Raw genomic sequence first — 14627 nt, 5'->3', positions numbered from 1 at the left:
TTCATAAAATTACTGCGTTAATAATCTTAGATAATGGTTCATGTTATCATTTAGTTAATAGGATTGCACCTATGTTAAATTTTTTTTTTTTTTTTTTTTTTTAAGAGATAAAGTCTCGGCCGGGCGCAGTGGCTCACACCTGTAATCCCAGCACTTTGGGAGGCTGAGGCAGGTGAATCACGAGGTCAAGAGATCGAGACCATCCTGGTCAACATGGTGAAACCCCGTCTCTACTGAAAATACAAAAAATTAGCTGGGCATGGTGGCACGTGCCTGTAATCCCAGCTACTCAGGAGGCTGAGGCAGGAGAATTGCCTGAACCCAGGAGACGGAGGTTGCGGTGAGCCGAGATCGCGCCATTGCACTGCAGCCTGGGTAACAAGAGCGAAACTCTGTCTCAAAAAAAAAAAAGAAAAAAAAAAAAGAGATAAAGTCTCACTCTGTGACTCAGGCTGGAGTGCAGTCTGTGATTGATCATGGCTCACTGCTTCCTGGAAGTCGGGCTCAGGCAATCCTCCCACCTCAGCCGCCTGACTAAGCGGGACTACAGGCAGATGCCAATATACCTGGCTAATTTCTTTTACTTTTCTCTAGAGACAGGGTCTGCCTAGGCTGGTCTCAAACTCCTGGGCTCAAGTGAAACTGAACCTCTCAAATTGCTGGGATTACAGGCGTGAGCCGCCACACCCGGCCTAAATTTCTTACTTTTGACAAATGTGCCATGGTAATGCAAAATGTCATTGTTAGGGGAAGCTGGATGGAAGGTATATATGTAAAGTCATTTCAACAGCATGTGTTTATTTTACAACATGGAGGTGGTTATCTTTCCATGAGTGTAAAGTACAAAAGGCAGGCTCATGGTGTTGTCAGAAGTCAGAACACTGGTTTCAGGGCTGGGGGCCTGGAGAGGGGCTGGGCATGATTGGCTTTGTGATCTGGGGGCTGGTGTGCTCCATCACTGAATGTCTTTTTCTTTTTTTTTACACCAAGAAAATGTTTTAATTAAACTACAGAAACAATGGTTATAGTACAGAATATTTATAAGCAAAAAGATACACCATGTTGTAAGTACTTACAAAGTTACATCCATTTTCTTAACATTTTCCATGTTAAGTTCATACATATAATATGATCAGATTTACCATTTCTGGGGGGAGGAGGAAACAATAGCTGTATTTATCATCAGCTAGATGTGCTCACTGTATGCTCCGTTATTTACATGCAAGGCCCGGGTGACTGGAAGTGCAGTTGTCAGGCATTTTAATAAACTGGACAGCCATTTGTTTCCGCACGACAAGGCATCTTTACACAGGAGCAATCAGGAGAAAACAGGAAACAGCCAAGCACTCTGCACTGCAGCACGCCACCGTAACAGCTAACCAGCACTACTCAACTGCTACACAACTGTGCCTAGTGCACAAAAATACGTAAGAGATTAGAATTGTGTCTGAGAAACAATTGTTTCAAAAAATCAAGTCTTTTCACCTGAAAAGTCTTTATAATTTGGGTTCAGATGACCATTTAGATCTGAAAGTAAATAACATATACAAATTTACACCAACTTTTGTAGGTTTTTAAGGAATGAAGGCAATGTTCAGTCAGTCTCTTGACAGCTTTAGGCCGTGTGTAATGGCTGCACGCGTGTCCTTAAAAGTCAGGAGGCCACAAATTAGGTTACTCATCTGTTCAATTTCAAACAAAAAGTCAGCACTATATAACAAAATGAAATTTTACCTCAAATATCCAAATCTAATAATGAAATCTGAAGTCGTTCACCTCATTAAATTACAAGAAATTTGAATAACAGCAACAAAATGGCACATAAAATGAAGTTTGCCAACGGAGGCAACGCTTAAACAAGGAAAAAGTTAGAGGAATGTCACAAAATAACCTTCTCAATAGCCAGTTGCTTGTTCCAAGGACTCTTCTTAGATGGACTGAGTCTGTGGTCCTCTTCCCCCAAGTACTCCATGTCTACTGCTCGCGGATGCGTCTTTTTCTTACGAGGACAGCGCTCCTTCCTCTTCGGGAGACTTAGGGGGACTCTCCGATCGCGACCTGGGTTTGGATTCCCTCTTGGACGCGGGGCGAGGAGTCCTGGACCCAGATCGGGACCGGGACCGCGCGCGAGATCTGGGGACCGACGAGGACTTGGACTCGGACCTTCGCGCGGATCTGGACTTGGAGGTCGACCGGGAGCGAGAGCGGGACCCAGACTTCGAGCGGCTGCGGCGCGATCGGCTGCGGGACCGGCTCCGACCCCGGGACCGGCTGCGGCTCCGGCGTCACCGCCTCCGTCTCTGCGGGGTGGCGGTCCCCCGGCGGCCGTGGTGCGAGTCCGGGGGCGGCCGTAGCTCGCGGCTCTGAGAGGCGGCCCGGAGCCCCGCGAACCGGCGCCGGCTTCCGCAGCCCCGGGCGGTGCGAGGCCCGTCTCTCGTCCGCAGCTGCCTTCCGCGTGGGGGCGCCGGGGAAGGCCTTGAGGGCGAACAGCACAGACGGCCTTGCTGGGCGAGCGCACCTCAGCTACAGCTCGCGGAATGTCTTTTGCGCTGTGCACTTACCAGGGCGGTAAGTCACATCTCAGGAAATGTTGGTAAGTTTCCCAAAAAGTAAAACGAGGATGGGAGGCTTGTTTGGGACCTCGGGTGCTTAACCAGCCGTGAGCCCTGGCCCAGATGCTTCTAGAACTGAGAACATTCCAAGCAGAGGTGGCAGAGCCAAGGCCCTGAGGTGGGAGCGCACCGCTGCTCGTCCCCGGCTGTGAATGGGGTGTCCTGTTGGGAATCAGTGCCGCGTGCACTGCAGGGCCGGCAGGTCCATGCCCACATTGTGGCTCAGTGCAGAGAAAGCCAATCTCCGACCCCTCCGCAGGGTGGTCAGCCTGTCAGCAGGTGGCCAGCTGGTCCTCCTGGGAAATGGTGCCATCCCAGATACTGGGTGTATCTCATCCACAAATAGGGTGCTCAGCAGTGGTGTCAGCCTGGTGAGCCTTGGTAACGGCAGATGCATGGTGCTGAGCCTCTTTAGTCCCCATGCCCGTCTCAAGGCCACTTCTTCCAAGGGCCCATGCAGCAAACGAGGTGGCCGGGAAAGAAGCCGGCTCCATCCACAGGGTGTGCTGTTTTGCTCAGCTCAGGACCAACATCATCCTCTGTCGTAATTCTCTTTGGTGGGAGTACTGGGAAAGCCTGCACTGGCAGCTGAAAGGCAACTGGTGGTGGCCAGGCTGCAGCAGTGGCTGCGAGGCTTTTAGCCTCGCCCAGCTTCTGGGACAGTGGCAGAGCTCCCCAGTGCCAGGGTCCCTGGCATGGTCATGCTGACTACAGCTAGGAGCCCAACATACCCCTAGTGCCCCTCTCATCCCAGGGCTGGGGGTGTAGGCCAGGCCCCTCTTGGCCTGGGAATTGTGCCCTAGGAGGGGAACACTCCCACAGGTTGGTACAGAAGCCCTGGGGCATGCTGCTGGCTGGCCAGGGCTGTGGGGATGCCATGCTCCTCTCTCTCTCTCTCGTGGCCTTGATGGGACAAGCCTCCCCATTGAACGGGATTTTCCAAGGTGTCTGGGGCTGTGGGGTTAGGGTTAGGGTTCAGGTTAGGGTTAGGGTTAGGGTCAGGGGTTAGTGTTAGGGTCAGGGGTTAGGGTTAGAGTTAGGGTTGAGAGCTGGCGGGCTGCTCCGTGGCTCCTTCCAGTCACAGTCATTTGGCGAAGGGGCCAAATACAGGTGCCCATGTTGCAGTGGGGATATCTCCCAACCTTCCTCTTAGTCCTGATGGGCCTTGGGCAGGGCCCGGTGTTGGGGTCCCCATGGGCTTCCTGGGCTAGGCCTGTCCCATGGTCCCGGGGATGTCCAGGACACAGTCGGAATGGACACGGACCCAGCATGATTGCTCGAAGTGATAATGGGGAAACCAAGGGCCGCCCACATCCAGGTCCGTCGGGAGCTGGGGCATGGAACTCCATTCTAAATATCGCCAGGAATGGCGAGATCCTCCCTGAGCCAGGGCCGGGCTGGACACAGGGTGCTGCTGGAACCGGGTTGCTGGGCTGGGAGGGGGCTGACCATCCCCCTTGCAGAGGGTGTTCCTGCCAGGTGAAGCCAGCACAGGCCTGGGTGCCGAGGACCCTTCCTCGGGTTTGGCTGAAAGGAAAACAGAGATGGTCGGCATCTCCAGCGAGCCCATGCAGGCCTTTCTGGGCCGGGTCCCACGTGCCTGGGGTCTCACACTGAGGACACGCCTGTAGTCTGCTGATTCCAGAGAGAAGGGAGTGTGCCACTTGGGGTAAGGAGGCTGTCGGGGCATGGCAGGTGGCTCCTGGGACTGTCCCCCAGGGTTCAGGCTGGCTGGGGGCTTCCTGTCACACACCCTCCTCCCAGGGCTACAGCCCCCAGGTAGAACTCAGGTGGGAGGGGCCTTGGCTGTCACCCAGCACACTTGCCACCTCCCATGGGGACCTGTCTCCAAAGTGGGTGATTGGGCCTGGATGTGGGTCACCTTCTGCTCTCCTGAACTGCCCAGTCCATGCCAGCACTGACCGTTCACACATCTGGCTGAACTCTGAGCTCTGGCTCTGGGCCCGGGGTCCCACCTATGTCCTGTCCCTAAATGCTCTGGGGGTCAGGGACACCGATTCCCTCGTCTCCCTGGCTCAAGGCTTGTGGTCACGGCACCCCTGAAGGAGTGTGCAGGAGTGAGGGGCCTCTGCTGCTCTCTGAGGCTGTCAGTGTTCACAGGGAGGGACGGGGGCTCCCACAAATGGGTCTGGCTCCTCCGGTGCCCTTGAGGGTCCCATGATGGTGACAACGAGCCACCATGGAAAGTGGGAGGGGGCTTGTGGGAGGGTCTTGCCCACATCCCCCTCCTGTGTGCACAGCACGTCCAGTCCACACGCACTGAGCGCCTGCCCTGAGGACCGGTGGGCCTACTGTACTTTCTTACAGTCTAGAAGGAAGAGGAGGAAGAAAGGCTGAAGAGGTTGGGGGTCCCAGGCATTCCCCCACCATTGACTTCCCCAGAGGGGAACTCGGGAGGGGACCTGGCACTGGAGCCCACCTGGGGATGGCAGGTCCTCGTGCTTCTTGGTGAGTTTTTGCCTTGAGGCCCAAAGATCTTTCAAGACCTTTTCGTCCTTCCATACTGAGGTCCACGAAAATAGGTCGCAAAAACGTGCCCACAGGCCAGACCTTGATGTTCTCAGGAGGCGCTCTAGGGACAGGGTGGGCATCAGGCCAGGAGAGTTCCCTGGGAGAGGTCAGAGCCCATACCCCGTGGCCACTTCAGTCTCCCACTGTGCGGTGCCAGATCCTTTTGTGGCCACCCCAGGAGTCCAGATGTGCACAGAAGGCTGTGGCTGGGGGGTGGCCTGGGCAGGGCAGTGCTCACCACACTCCCAACTTTCATCTGGGTCATGTGGGGGATGGGCTCGGTGTCACTGTGCCCTCCCAGCCCACCTGGCCAGACTTCCCTCGGGGCCAGAACAGAGGATCATGAGGACAGTGTGAGGAAGCTCCCTCGGGTCAACTGGGGTCTGACCCCAGTGCTCCCCAGGTGGACTTACTCCTCTGAACCTTGTGGATGCATCTCATCATGGGCATCAGCACCTGCTCCCCCTCCATGAGATAGACATCCCACAGGCGCAGGGTGAGGCCGAGAGAGATCTGTGGGGACAGCAGGGATGGGAGCACCTGGCCCTTCCAGGCTGAGGCTGGGGCTCAAGCTGGAAACAGTGGGGCTTCAGTCCCCAGAGTCAGTGACCTTCCCCATGAGGGTGGCCTGACCCCTCCGGGAGGCTGGGTCAGAAAAGGTCTTGCAACTCCTCATGGAAGGCACTGATTTCGGTGGGGAGGTGGCTTCTGGAGAGAGAGGCGTGAGGCTTCCCTGAGCCCTCCCGAGTCAGATCCTGGCCCAGTCTGCCCATGAGGCGGCTGGTCCTCAGCCCCGGCCTCTGCCTTGGGATGATCCCTCTGGGGCAGAGGGTCTCACTGTGTGTCCTGTGGGGACCCGCATGTGCCTTCTGTGGGCTGGGGGTGAGCCAGACCCCCCAGCTGGGGAAGCGCAGGGCACTGCACGGCAAGGAGGGTCCCTGAGACTCCCTGTGCCTCCTTACCTCATCACTGAGCATCTGGAGAAGCACACCTAAGGCGGTACCTTGTGCGCCTAGTCCTTCCTTGTCCTGATGGGAGGAACAAGGTGCTCAGGGCCCCCTGGGCTGCTCTAGAAACCTCCCTCTTCCAGGGCCCACTGAAGACCCCTCCCTAAGTGCAGAACACTGGGCGGTGTCCAGGGCTCCCCACAACACCTTCCCCTTCCCGCACTCCTGGGGGACACACTGCCCTTGGCCCTGCTCTGCAGGAGCTGGGCCTCAGTCCCTGTGCCTCTGTCTCCTCCAGGGCTGGGAAAAAGCCCCAAATCCCAGCCCACAGAGAACCCTAAGTCCTAGGTCAGGCCCTGGCTGCCACTCAGCCTGTCACCAGCCACAAGAGGGGCTCCAGCTCCCCTGCTCCTCCAGCCCACATGATGCAGGGCCTCTGGAGAAGAGTCCAGAGGACCATAAACTCACCAGATGCCACATGGTCTTGGGTTGTGACGAGGGCGCCACATGCTCCTGATGGTCTTGGAGCCCCTGGACTGTCCCACCATTTGGGCTGTGGAATCCTGAGAAGCCCCCAGCCCATCATGAAATCAGAGCTCTCTCCCAAGATGTGGACCCATCAGTTAGAAGAGCTGGGCAGCTGCAGATGCCCCCAATCCCCGAGGCCTCCCACCCTCCCATCTGCTGACCCCACCGTTCGGCCTTGGCCCTGGGGAGGAGGGGTGAGAACATCCCCTGGAGCCTGGCTGGAGGTGCTCCTGGAGGCCTCTGGGGCCAGGTGCTGGGAGGGCAAGGCTGACTTTGAGGCCAAGACAGAGGGCAGCCAGAAAAGAGTGGGTGCTGGGCTTCATGGTCGTCTCCTGGAAGTGGCGTCGGGCCAGAGGACATGGGATGGGAAGATGCTGCCATCTGGGCTCAGTAGGCCCATTCGTGGGGACCAGGCGCAGCTGGAGCCCAGGCAGCTGAAGGGCAGGAAGACTCTCAGGGAGGGGAGAGTCAGCTGCACAGAATCAGAGCTGGAGGGTGTGGCTCCGGGACACAGAGGGCAGCCATGGGGAGGATGAGATGCCCTCTGCTGATGGGAATGAAAGGCGTCTGACTTGGGCTCTGGGGGTCAGCCCCCAGCTCCTGTGGGACCCTCAGCAGAGACATCCTAAAGGCTCCCAACAAGCTGGCGACACAGGAAGGTGCCTTCACTCAAAGTTGAGATCACCTGGCCAGGGTGGCCATCCCCGGGTTTGGTAGCAAGAGGCCCCAGGGGCACCTGTCCACCGTCCACCTACCCTGCGGGGAGTGCCTCTCACTGGCCAGCAGCTGTGCCAGTGCCCAGAATGCGTCCTCTTCGGGAAGGTACAGCAGGAACAAGGCGGCCACCTGGCTCAGGTCTCTGCAGTAGCCCACCTCCTGCAAGAGCCAGAGTCACCGTGGAAGGACATCACCATGGAAGGATATCACCTGGGTGCTGAGGTCACCTGGGAGGACTCATGGCATTGGAGAGGACAGAGGGGACTGGGGGGCTTCCTCGGGATGCAAATTCATTTCATTTCACGACAAGAGCCATGTCCATCAGGCGCTTCAGCAACTGATCAAAATGTCTCCTGAGAGCACCGTCCTGCGTGCGACACCGCCACGCTCCTGGGCTTTGGGGCAGCCCCAGGAGGAAGGTGTCATTTCCTGCTCTGAGAAGTGGTGGTCAGGCCCAGGTGACACCAGGAGTCAGGGCCCTGACTCCTTTGTGACTCAGTTTGACCCCTTGAGACCACCCCCCTTGCTTGGAGGTTTATGCCTGCGGTGAGCTAGAGTCATGCCTTCTATATCCTGGTGGCTCACAAATACTGACTTGGAAAGAAGCTACGACACCCCCAATAGACACCCACGCCAGTGAATATGGCAATATGACCCGGGAATATGGCCATGAATATGGGAATATGGTCACTGCCCGGAATACTCACCGGATTATACTCTGCGTAGGCCAGCAGGATGTGGAATAGTTCTCGCTGCCTAGGAGACAGAGAAAGGGGGCTTTCATTTCTTTTGTGGAGATGCTATTAGTTTCACTTTGTCTACAAACCCTAACAACAAATCCCATTTCAGGTTCAGATGATTCACTAGAAAAGCAGTGAGCTCTTCAGGGCCTTTGACTGTTTAAGAAATGTTTCAGTAAAGTCCACATCTATGAAATGCAGATAGCCCAGCTGGACAGTGAGTTGACTAATCATTTTTGCTTTGATGGACTTTTTTTCAGTTTGCACACACCAGTTCAGTCTTTGGGGGTACAGTTCTGCCACAGTTCTAACCCAATGTGCAGAGTCTCCCGGCCACCGCTCCAGCCCCTCCTCTAGCGACTCCTTCATCCTCCAGGTCTCCAGAGTGGCCCCTATGGAGCCCGCCTTTCCCATTCCATCAGCTCCTGATCACCCAGGCGGGTTCTCAGTCCCTCTGGTTTGACCTTTTCCACAATGGCCTAAGAATGGGAATCCTACAGTGGTAGCTTTTCGGGTCTGGCTTCTTTCTCTTAGCAAACTGCATCTAGGTTCCACCCACATTTGTGCGGGCATCACTGGCTCGTTCCCTTTTCTCACTGAGTCTTCTATTTCAAGGGAGAACCAACCTTCCTCGCCCCATTCCCATGCTGAAGGTCGTCCCCAAAGGCTCTGTGTGTGAGTGACGATGAATGAAGCAGTGAATGTGGCATGCAGGTTACATGTGGATGTCAGTTTCCAAGCCATTGGGTTCAATATCTGTGACACTTTGGGGACGTGTGGTTCAAGTGCATTGAGCTTTGTGAGCCACTGCCCAACTGGCCGCCAAAGTGGCTGTGCCATGTCACATTCCCAGCAGACCTGGATGAGAGTGTCCAGGATCCTGAATGCCCACAGCATTTGGTGCTGTCAGTGCTGCTTGGGGAGGGTCACGGGTCCCTCCATCCTGCCGCCCTCCCGTGGGTGCTACCATGGGTCCCCATGGCTCAGGGAGAGCACTTTTCCCCATTGTGCATGATTTTCTTTGCTGCCTTCTGTCTCCTCAGTATCCTCTTGGCTTCTGGCCCCACATGTTCCAGCCTGGCCCAGGGCTTGGAACCTGGGAGCTGCTCGGTGGGCCAGGAGATCCCTTAGCAGCTCTGTCACCCCTGCTGGGTGACCCTGGCTTCTGCTCCGGGGAAGTCCTCATCCCTCTGGTTCACCCCGTCTCCACTGGGGCCCTGTGGCTCCCGTGGGCTTACTTGATGCCATAGCGCTCCCGGAAAAGAATGTGTTTTCTTAATGTCTTCTTCACTTCCAGGTCGATCTGATGCACGTGTTGGCAGGACCTCTTCCCCTTCTCCTTCATGAGCTGCAGGGCAGGGCCAAGAGGAGGAAGCAGCCTCAGAACAGACGGAAGACTCCCTGCCCCAAACGACAGTCATCCCACAGTCAGCACTTCCGGAAGGAAGGAAAGAAGGAAGATTTCCCTCTGTAGAAAGCTGCTTTTTGGCTTGTTTCTGAAGCCGGGGTGGGTCCCCAAAGCCGAGCTCATCTGTGGTGCCTATGTCACTGTCTGTGCCCAGGACGTCATCTGGCCAGCACACACCCCCCCCAAGTGGGGCTTGATGTTCGTTCCCTACAGCTGGAGACCTGGGCCTCTGACACGGCCTGGCCTGTCTGTTGTGCTCTGGCTAAGCGTACCTGGTATTTCCTGGGGTTTTTCCCCTTGATGTCATCAATGTTGAGAAGGACTGACCACACCTGGCCCCGGATATTCATCGGAATACCCTTGTAAACTCGGTGAACCAGCTGTGGGCAGAAAACGATCTTGTGACTCAGGCCAGGGGCGACCCCCGTGAGGACCACCTGAGAATTCTGTAAATCATTCATTTTGGCCCCGTGATTCCTCAGTAGAGGTGAGGTCAAGCTGGGGCAGGGTCTCCCCTCCCAGGACTGAAAGAGGAAATGGGCACTCGGAGTCCTGAACTCTGATCTGGACCTGTTCCTTCCTTCAGGTCACCAGGAGGCTGCCCAAGTCCTGAGCTCCGGGTGGCCCCAGCCCGAGATTCAGATTCCCTTCCAGCAAGGTGACGCTCGCACCAACGGGCAGCAAAGCTGGTGACCAGGCCTGTGGTCCTCTGCATGAGGACAGTGTGCCATCCCGCCCTCTCAGAGGCTGAGGGTGCCAGGCCACAGCCACGGGTGCCTTTCCCCTGTCCCTGCAGAGAGTGGTTCCGGGGCCTCTCCCTCCACACGTTACTTTTTCGCTGTTCTTGTATTTCTCCCATTCTCCCAGCATTTGTGTCCACTTTATGTTTCGCCTCAGCTCCTGCCGAATTTGCTGTCAGAGGAGGAATGCTGGAGTTAGTGGAGCCGCCAGGCTTCTCAGAGCGGCCGGTGGATGCTGCATCTTGGGTTCTGGAGCCCTGGTGGGACCCAGCTGGAAGGAGCCAGGGAAGGGCAGACCCTAAGGGCTGACAGCCTTTGAGCCTATGAGCGCCAGTGGGCTGGCCTTGGGTCCCCAGGATGTGCCATCCTCAGGCCACAGACACCAGTCATAGATCAGGTCCCAACTTCTAGATGGGGTTCTGACACAAGTGGGCAGCCACCCCCAAGCCACGACTCTGGTTCTCACTTTGGAGTTCCATCAAACTGCCAGAGATACAGCAACTTGGGGTCAGATCCAGCAGGGAAGCTGCCCCTCCCAGTGACAGCGTGTTGCTCCCACCCAGCACCGCCCAGGCCTGCTGCCTCCTCTGCCTCACCCATCATCTGCCCAGTCCCCCTGTCCCTGGGTCAGGCCCCCCATGCATCAGGAGCTTACCTTGGCCTCCTGGGAACTGACAGGGGGCAGCTCCGTCTCACTGCAAGGCAACCAAGCAGAGCTGAGGACCTGCACGGGGCTTGGAGCCGTCCGGTATGGGAGCTGACCCCCAGAAAGAACTGGCTCTGTCCCATCCAGCTCAGGGCTCAGCCCGGGAGAAGGCCCAGGGAAGGGAGGATGAGGGCTTTCCTGTGGGACTGACTCCCAGGAGGGGCCAGGACCTGGGAGGAACAGGAGTGTAGGGCCAGCCTGGCCCGGGTTACTGGGGACCCTGGTGTTGGGGGGCGGTCAGGCTGGACAATATGGTGCCCCTCCTGGCCTGGAGGTGGTGCTTTCTGCTGGAGCTGAGAAAAGTCGGCCCTTTTGATGGGATGGGGGCTGCCCACGGTGGGTCACCCGGCCCTGACAGGAGTCCCTTCGAAGTGATCACGTGATGTGGAACTCCCGGGGTCTCCGGAGCCTGGCCTGAGACCTGTCCAGTGCACCCAGTGTGTACCCAGGACCCTTCGCACCCTACATGCCCACGGTGCTCGCAGGGTCTGACCTCCCAGCATCCACCTGCTTCTCCCTGCAGCCGAGCCACACACCTTGCATTTTAGAAGTGGCACGGCTCATAAGCTCCCTCCACCCTACCTCCCCCGGGATCCTCTGTCTCTCCATGCTATGATCCCTGAGGGATGGGCGCCAGGTTGGGCTCCTCTTACCTGGCCCCGGATCCCTTCCCAGCACCAGACCCAGGCTCTTTAGCTGCAAGCTCTGCTGCCATTTTGGCCTCACCGTGAGATGCCCAGAACAGGGCCCTGCCCGTCTTCTCCCTCATTCCCCTAGGGCCACAGCCCCTACTGTCCCCGTGCCTTTCCCCCTCCCCCCTGGGGACAGGGAGGGCTATGGCTCTAGGGAAATGGGGGAGAACGGGGCCGGTGGGCCCTCAGAGACCTGCTGGACAACAGCCCCGAGGCTGGGCCAGGCGACTCCTCACCCTGTGGCCACAAACCTTGGATCTCACTGGGGTTGTCTGTAAGTGGACAGGGCTAGACCCTCAGGCTGCCCCGCTCCTCTTGTGCTAACTTGGAGATGGAACTGCTGAGAGCCCATGGGCCTGATCTAGTCCCCTCTCCATTCCCACCTGCTGCCTGAATGGGCCCCTCACCTCTGGCCTAACAACCTCAGGCTGGACCTGCAGGGGAGCCAGGGAGGAGGTCTGACCCTGGAAAGGAAGTTGGCCTGACCTGGGGAGACATGGCCTCAAGGCCTCAGGAGGTTTTTTCTAAAAGCAAACCCACCCCGAGCTGAGATAGGTGCTTTAGGGGCCGAGGGGAGCATGGAGGACTCACTGCACAATCCCGAAGCGGTCCGTGCGGTTGTGGATTTCCACAGGCTCAGGCTCCATGTCCACTGGCAGCCCAGCTCGGTGTCCCTGCAACCCAGAGGGAGCCTTGCTGAGGGGTCAAGGTAAAGTGTACAAGGGGCCTCGGGGCATTGGCCACCCGTCCCCACCCTGTGCTCCTAGGGAGCCCAAACCCCTTTGACCAGGGCACACTGGAAGAGGCCCCTTCCAAGGAGCAGATGGACCTGTACCTTCTCATACTTGAGGATAATGTCCTCCCGCTCCTGTAAAATATCCTCTTCCTCTACCATCTCCATCCTGTGAGACAAAATCGTCTAAAAGTTACACTGCTCCTGAGAACTTCAGAGAACACCTGAACCGCTCCTGCTGGGCTCCCAGATGCTGGCTGGCTGCGTAACCCCCATTCCACCACTGCCGCCAGGTGAAAACGGGCCAGACACAGTGGCCCACACCTGCATGGGTCTCTGGAGTCTCAAGCCCCAAGCAGGGGTGGGCATCTTCTCAAGGACGTGAGAACAGTGGGACCTGGACAGAGAATCCCGCTGTCCCCAAATGCCATGAAACGGGCACACAGCTGCCCTGGCAGGTTGAATGGTGTCCTGTTGCTGAAATTGAAGGGCCCATGATGGGCTACTCCACACATGTGGAGGCAGACTGGGATCAGGGACCAGAGGTCTCTGTGCAGTCGGCCTCCGGAGAGTCTCAGGGACTACATAGATGTCCAGTTTCCCACAGGGAACAGGATCTCTCCTGACTGCTCCGTCCTACTCCACTCATCACTTGGGCTACCGTGGCCCTTCAGAGCAGCGAAGCCACTTTAGGAATAACGCCAGTTGAGCAGGAGGGTGTTTGATTTGGGGTATGAAAATGATCTACTGTCTCCAAAGCAGCCTCTGTGCTCGTGGAAACCACGTCTCTGGGGAAGGGACAGCGGACTCCACCATTCTGAGCTCTCCACACAGGAGGGGGCTTCATCTCTCTGGGTCACTGAGGAAGGACCCCTGGAGAACACCTAGATGGACCATTCCTCCTGGGGACACTGGGGGCAAAAGGAGGGTGAGGACTCGATAGGACCAGAGAGAGAAAGCAATACCTGGGGAGAATCTCAGTGCCTGGACCCTCTGAAGAGGAGGGGGACGGTCTCCTTCCAGCCAGCCCTTCAGGGAGTCTTCATTTGCCACAACTGCCCAAAGGCTGAAGGCTCCCCATTCACTCCTGGACAAGAGACTGTGTGCCCAGTGGGTCCCACAGTGACCATCAGGACCCAGCTTAGGCCACAGAGGTGTTTTGATATTCATCCCAGTCAATTTGTGGATTCATCCCAGTGGCTCTGCCAGGGCCAGTTTCTGCCCCATCGGGATGGAAAACCCTGGACAGATTTGGGATGTAGAGCAGGGAGGCCCAGGGTTCAGGCCTGAAGTCCCTCTCGGCACAAGGCAGGGCTGAGAGCAAAACCCAGGGTCACGTCTGGATTCCCAGACTGATTACTGCCTCTCTGACCCCAGAAGTCTCACCTGTGTAATGGGTACATTCGGGACAGCACTCACCCCCTACAGAGCCACCATGGGGACAAAAGAGAAAATAGTCCATACGGGCAGTGTAGAATAGGCACCCACTGAGTGCTGAAGGATCACCCACTTTGGCAGCTGCCTAGAGGCCAGCACAGCCCACACCGTAGCCACTGTCCCCAAGTCAGCATGGAGAGAAGAGAGCAGGTCACACTCACCTGATTCTGATGAATCAGGTGGCCTGGGTTATGCCTCTCAGGTAGAAAACCTTTGAGTACACAGAAGTGCTCACAGATGCCACTGTGTGTGTGTAGCCGCTGTAGAACACAGAGGCAGGCCGGAGAGCAGACGGGTGCTAGGCACAAGTGGCATTCTGAGGTCATGGCACGCATCACAATGGGGCCTTGCCCGGGTCAGCAGGGCCCAGAGTCAGCTTCCTCCACTACCTGAGGCACCAACACGCCTGTGTGCAATGTGTCTGTGCACCTGTGTGCTCACGTGTATGTGGGTAAATGCGTCTGTGCACTTGAATGTTGCTTCTCTGTCCAGGCCTGGCTTGCTCCACTCATGTGTGCACCCATTTACTCGTCACGGTCACCCCCGGGGCCCAGGGCCAGCGTCAGAGCATCCATGGGTGCTCCCTGACCTCAGTCCTCCCCGCCCTGGGTGGTCCTGGGCCACACACAGGGGTGGAGGGAAGTGACTCCTGCTGTTGAATCTCAGAATCAAAATGCTAATACTATTACCTCATGGACTTTTTAGTATCGCTAATGGTCTTCAAAATACTATCTGTAATGGTATCTCTTTTTTGTTTCTGATATTTTAATTGGGTGTTTCTCTCCATGACCCTTGGTTATTTTAGCTAGAGGATCCTGTGGGGAGCGTGCCCGGC

General features: G+C 56.9%; 2 protein-coding genes across 2 annotated transcripts; both read right to left on the bottom strand.

Moving 5' to 3' along the window:
• Window positions 1-967: 967 nt before the first annotated feature.
• LOC141581740 (uncharacterized) lies at window positions 968-2697 on the bottom strand. The gene is made up of 2 exons (XM_074387996.1): window positions 2655-2697; window positions 968-2556 (listed from the first exon to the last, which is right to left on the bottom strand). The coding sequence occupies exons 1-2, from the start codon at window positions 2695-2697 to the stop codon at window positions 1880-1882; spliced, it is 720 nt and encodes a 239-aa protein (XP_074244097.1). The 3' UTR covers window positions 968-1879.
• Window positions 968-13394, bottom strand: LOC101049384 (TBC1 domain family member 3K-like). Its single transcript, XM_074388306.1, is given in 15 exon segments — window positions 968-2856; window positions 2858-2919; window positions 3870-4139; window positions 5053-5205; window positions 5558-5657; window positions 6107-6172; window positions 6560-6654; window positions 7375-7495; window positions 8044-8092; window positions 9315-9424; window positions 9757-9864; window positions 10316-10396; window positions 10880-10919; window positions 12214-12296; window positions 12458-13394. Coding segments are annotated over 15 exon segments (1476 nt in total). The 5' UTR covers window positions 12524-13394; the 3' UTR covers window positions 968-2784.
• Window positions 13395-14627: the final 1233 nt, after the last annotated feature.

Source organism: Saimiri boliviensis, chromosome 17 (genome assembly GCF_048565385.1).
Source record: "Saimiri boliviensis isolate mSaiBol1 chromosome 17, mSaiBol1.pri, whole genome shotgun sequence".
Taxonomy (NCBI): domain Eukaryota; kingdom Metazoa; phylum Chordata; class Mammalia; order Primates; family Cebidae; genus Saimiri; species Saimiri boliviensis.
This window is presented reverse-complemented; position numbering and strand designations above follow the sequence as displayed.

Bases quoted from the DNA above. Each gene is read 5' to 3' on its own strand.
- LOC141581740 (XM_074387996.1), bottom strand. From the start codon at position 2,697: ATGTTCTCAGTTCTAGAAGCATCTGGGCCAGGGCTCACGGCTG. The intron at 2,557-2,654 runs GTTAAGCACCCG...CGCCCTGGTAAG, and splicing joins TGGGCCAGGGCTCACGGCTG to TGCACAGCGCAAAAGACATT.